The sequence below is a fragment of the Engraulis encrasicolus genome, chromosome 8 (assembly GCF_034702125.1).
Source record: "Engraulis encrasicolus isolate BLACKSEA-1 chromosome 8, IST_EnEncr_1.0, whole genome shotgun sequence".
NCBI classification, from domain to species: Eukaryota; Metazoa; Chordata; class Actinopteri; order Clupeiformes; family Engraulidae; genus Engraulis; species Engraulis encrasicolus.
The window spans coordinates 43,431,788-43,437,402 of record NC_085864.1 but is presented as its reverse complement, the minus strand read 5'-3'; the positions used below and the strand labels follow the sequence as shown (position 1 = coordinate 43,437,402).

Here is a 5,615-nt window from a genome sequence, read left to right as displayed (position 1 = left end):
GGACATGGTTCTAGCAATCCAGTCTATTTGTCTCTGTTAACTTGTCTGATTGTGAAGTAGAACAAGTATGAAGTATGAACAAGTAAGGGGTGGGGGGTTGTGGTGTCTGTGCGCATGAACCCCCTCTGTTGACTAGACAAATATGTCCATGTCACTGTCACTGCAACTCATAGTTGGAGGTGCCGTTGGTTGCTGACTGCCAATATTATTTGGAGGAAATAGGAGTGTTCTGTATCAGTCAACAGTATTGTTACATCGGATTGATTCAGTAGTTATTTAAGAAAATCTGGTCATCATTATTATTTTATTTTTTAAAATTGAGTGAGGAGGCCTCTGGGCCTCCAGTTGCCCGTTCCTGGTCCAGACCGACAGCTCAGTGCTACTGATACTGTGTGTGGCTTCAGGAGTGAGGTTTACTAACGTTCTTAAGCCAACCTCTGCTAGTGGGCATCCATTACACTTACATGGCCACCCGGGTTCGAGTCTGGCCTGGGTCATATCCCCAGCCTACCCCATCTCTCTCCAGGTCTCTTCTGGTCAAAATTTATATTGTCCTCAACAAGGTCACTAAAAGGTTGACACATTTCTAAGGCGTCACAACTGGTTTGGGCACTTCATATCGGGCATTACTAAATCTGGTCGGTCTCAGGCCTGAGTGGCTCATGAACTCTGTGTGTGTGTGTGTGTGTGTGTGTGTGTGCGTGCCTGTTTGTGTGTATGTGTGTGTGTGTGTGCGTGTGCATGTGCACGTGTGTGTGTGTGTGCGCGTGTGTGTGTGTGTGCGCGTGTGAATGTGTGCACGCATGTGTGCACGCTCGTGCATGTGCTATTGTGTGTTTGTTTGCAAGCATATGTTTGTTTGCACTTTGTGCCTAGGTGCCATTGCTAAGACACCGGTAACACCAAATGAAAATATTTTCCTAATTAAGTGCTCGTTAGTTGGACAAGAATAGTTTCTAGTCATATTGTTTTGCAACAGGCTAATAAATTATTCACATGTCTAATTGCTCTTTTCTGTGTCAAGTCACAGGTGTACTTTGTGTTTATTCATCTCTGTAATTAGCCACATGCTCCTAATGCTCTTGAGAACACTTAGTCGTGACTGCACTCGTTAACAATATGTTTGAAAGATGATGCAAAGATGGCCCTTTTTTGCTTCTCATAACCCTACCCTTTCCCAGAGTTCATTGCTGGTCTCAAATAGGCCTGAAACCTGCTTTTGCAAAACCTTTATTGTATAAACCCAGGCCATGATGCCTTGCATTGTCATCTTGAAAATAAAAAGTGTTTTTGAGTGAATGAAAAGCGCTGTATAGAACCCATGTCTTATCCTTATTCTTGTTATAAAAAAATAACGTTAGTTAGTGGTTGGTTGGTTAGTGGTTTCCCCGAGTCACTAGCCATCCAGCTATTCTACTAGCCAAAAAATAGATTTTTTTATCATCACGCTGTACACCTAACCTCAGAAGATGAGGTGCTTAAAGCAAGAAGATGAGTGCATGGGTTTCTACATTGAAATAAAACAAACAAATAGAAACTGAGTAACTGAACTTTTTCTTGAACTTCAATACGGACAATTGATACACAAAGGGCAACGTGCAGAATATACAGTATTCCGATATGTCATACCATAGAATAAGCTACCTGTCAAATTGGCTAGTGACACTGAAATTGTTACCAGCCACAGCCAAGTTTTACCAGCATTTGGCCGGTTGGCAGGTGCCAGTGTCAAGCCCTGGTTTGGTCACTAACAAATGCAACCACCACTACTTTCCTTTATTGCTCCTTTTGCGTTAATCCACTATTTACTTGATCCTCATTCATCTTTTTAAAGGGACACTGTGCTGAAAATGGTAAAAAAAAAAAAAGTTGGTACTGCAACTATGCTGCTCATTGAAACTGGGTTGCCTATTGCCAAATTTGATCTTAACATGAAATTTTTCTATGTAATAAACAAACATATTCTAGCATGGTCCAAGTAGACTCATTTTTGCAGCTAAAAATTGCTATTTTTTGGAAATTCAAAATGGCGAACCATGGAGAAGATCCCCCTTTTCATGTATGAAAAGTGCAATTTTCCCCGTCATAATGAATACTTAGAATTTGATGGTGGTGATAAGTATTCATGAAAAAGGTAACATTAGTGAATGGGCAGCATGAATTCTGGAAATAAACAACTAAAAATCTCACACAGTGTCCCTTTAAGGCATCGATTAATCAGGGACTAATTTTGTTACATAAGAGTTTAAAATTTTGTTTATTAAATAGTCATCTCAAAAAGGCAACATTCTGCAAAGGTACTTTTATTAACAAAGTGATAAATGAAATCAACTGGGTACATCCAACTCATTAAAATGGTATTGAACATTCAGCAACTCATTTTGTGGACGCCACTTTATTCACAGTGCAACTGGCATAGCTCTTGATGGCGGCGTAAAACTTCTCGTCTCTGAAGCCGTAGATGAGTGGGCTCGCTGCCCTCGAGGCGATGGAGAAGGCCATGAAGTTGAAAGCTCGCACCACTATGTAGGCATACCCGTTGCCGCTCTGCAGGATCTGCGCCTCCACGTACGGGCACACTGTCTCCAACGTACACAGGACCAGCTGCAGCAGGTGGAGGAGCAGCGTACGCTGACCCTTAGAGGCGGCTTTCTTGTCGTCGCCCGAAGCCCGCCGGGCCACGACGATGATCGACACGTAACAGAAAAGCAGAACGGCGAGCACGACCAGGTAATTCAATATGTACAGGTTCCCCCTCAAGGCCATGTGCCAACTTTTCAGCAGCATGATCTCGAAGTAGCAAAACGTCGGCATGGTGAAGTAACTCTCTGGGACGTAGCTGAGGAATATACTGAGGTCGATCAGCGGTTTCAGGAAGCTGGCCAACCAGACGACGGCCAGCACAACCCTGGTCCTGTTCGGCGAGAAGACGTCGGTGTGGTGCAAGGGCATGCACACGGCCACGTAGCGCTCCAGGCACATGGCCACGATGACGGTGGGCGAGAGGTGCGTGAGGCCGTCCATGAGCACGCAGACGGGCACGCACAGGGCCACGGGCAGCAGCCGCCCGGCCTGGATGGTCAGCACCACGAAGTTGGTGAGCCCCAGGAAGAAGACGTCGGCCAGCAGCGTCTGGGTGAAGAGGGCGTAGCGCGGTTCGGACCACAGCGCCTCGCGCTGCCGGAAGACGTGGAACATGAAGACGTTGACGCTGATGAAGGGCCACACCAGGAACTGGATGACGGCGGTCATGGAGGCGCGCATGGCGGTGGAGCCCTGGAGAGAGAGCACGCCGCTGTTGTCCGAGCTGCTGCCGTTCACCGCTGCGGATGCTGCTGCGGCTGCGGATGCTGCTGTCGTCTGGGAGCTGTTCTCAGACATGGCTCATGATCTACCTGCAATGTAACCAAACACACATGCCGGCAGGATTTAGAACAAGTCCATAACAATTATTACCATTGTCAATACTAAGACAAAGTTCATGTCCCTTGAATATAGCCGAGCATATATTGCAGAGAGAATTTAATATATCGTCTGGGAGCTGTTCTCAGACATGGCTCGTCATCTACCTGCAATGTCACCAAACACAGTACATGCAGCAATGCAAGGTCAGGAAGACTGAAGCGCCTATTTAGTATATACATTTAAACAAATAAAATAAAAAATAGGTGCCCATTCAAGAGCGGGTTTTTAATGGTCTCACATCACCAGTGCTATAGCAATCCAAAGTCGACACGCCACTACACTTCTTCAGCAGCCCCTTTGATAGTCGCAGGCCCTGTTTTAAATTGCACCAAACACATGCAGACAGGATTTAATAAGTCTATAATAATTATCTCTATTGAGACACAGCTTATGTAACTCAATGTAACCAAACATACCTGCAGAGAGAATGAAATATGCAGGGTAATTCGATAAAGTCTATAATAATTATGATTATATCTATTGAGACATGGCACATCTAGTACCTGAACATAACCAAATGCATGCACACGGTTCAATATTGAGACTGACAAACCTATAAAAATAATAGTCATTATCATTGTAATGCTGTTGTGAAATACAAATGTTAATCGCTTCGACAAAGGGAATTTCAGTAGCATTTACAGTGCCCTAATGTGATGCATAATAAATAAACCAGCACAAAAATATAGAACACAGAATGACCTGTGGGTGAGACCTTAGTATTTCTCCAACATTCCCCTATTCATATACACACAGCTAGCCTATGACATGATGCCAGCACCTGGATCCATCTTATCTCACATATTCAACCAACATGTTTTTATCATTCAAGTTATCACATAGCTGGTCAAGTAAACTGCCGAAATGAACGAGGAAACTTCTGACTTATATAGGCCTACTTTAGCTTGGCCGGCCAAACTTGTGACTTGTGAGAGTGGATGCCTAGGGATACATGTTGAGGTCATGATGAGATCTGGGACACCTGGGAAATACAAACTGCCTGTCCAAAAAAGTCAAGAAAGAGGTCAAACAATGTCTTTGGACTGTCATTAGCTTTGAATATATACAGCACATATTTGCTGTGGTATTGATAAATTGCGCTTCTGCAATGTATTTCGATTCGGTGTTTGATTATCATGGACTTTCAAATCTCTTCGAGACTTGGTCTGACCAAGAGCATAACAATGAACATTTCCTTAATGGCATGGTTCACCCGCCTCCCTTGGTTTGCTAATGGTTGTTTGCTTCCTGACAAAGTGGGAGGAGTTCCCGATTTTTCGGGAGCTCAGAAAATACTTTTACTGCTCTTGACCTGACTAGTGGCAACGCTAAATGTGTTGCGTCACTAGGCGGGCACGGCCTGGATAATTCGGTGTTGCATTAATTTCTCACCAAGACGCTAGACCCCCGAATGCTACGCAAAGCCTTCTCAAGCTCATCCCAAAGATCCTCAATGAGGTTTAAGATCTCAACCTTGAGGTCTGGACTCTGTGGTGGACAATACATATACAAAAAAGTTTTCCCCATTCGTTACTTTCTTTAGATTTGGAGCTCCTGGAGCTGTTTGGGCCAGGTATTGGTAAGGGTCTTGCTTTGTCTGTCTGGGCCAGTTTATTACTCTCGACTTGCCCATACTACCTGTGACACTGCACAACAATTGGGTGTTTTTTTGACGGCGCAAGCTGTGGCAGTCTGCATAGCGTGCATGCGCACTTTGAAATTACTATGCATTCTGGTGGGAAAATTGTAACCAGAATGCATTGTAATGCAACCGAATTCTAAACATCATGTAGACGTGGCAAAGGTGAATTTTTGACAGCTGTCATTAATTATCCCCCACAATAAAAGGCACTTATCTGTCTTCGCAATGGAATTCTTTGATTGGCTGATGGGGTGACCATTCATTTCGTAGCACCAGTCAGGCGTGAAGCGTGCGACTAAGTTAGATGCACATCTCCGACGATATCTAAAGGATAGCGCTGTGGAAACGGCTCAGCAGTCAACAGTCATAAAACGTAGTATATGTCATTCACATAATGTTCATGATATGTCCATCACAACACTATTATGACATTGTGTTATGCATGTGACGCCAGTATCACATGCATATGCATCAGGGCTTGACACTGGCACTAGCCAACCGGCCAAAT

General features: G+C 44.2%; 1 protein-coding gene across 1 annotated transcript; it reads right to left on the bottom strand.

Annotated features, from left to right (window-relative positions):
* Window positions 1-2,376: 2,376 nt before the first annotated feature.
* On the bottom strand, window positions 2,377-3,381 carry LOC134453901 (odorant receptor 131-2-like). The gene has a single exon (XM_063204649.1). It carries the CDS (start codon window positions 3,379-3,381, stop codon window positions 2,377-2,379), a length of 1,005 nt encoding a protein of 334 aa, XP_063060719.1.
* Between the last annotated feature and the right edge of the window lie 2,234 nt (window positions 3,382-5,615).

What these genes read in the sequence shown, in the direction of transcription:
- LOC134453901 (XM_063204649.1), bottom strand. Translation starts at nt 3,381, where the DNA reads ATGTCTGAGAACAGCTCCCAGACGACAGCAGCATCCGCAGCCGCAGCA.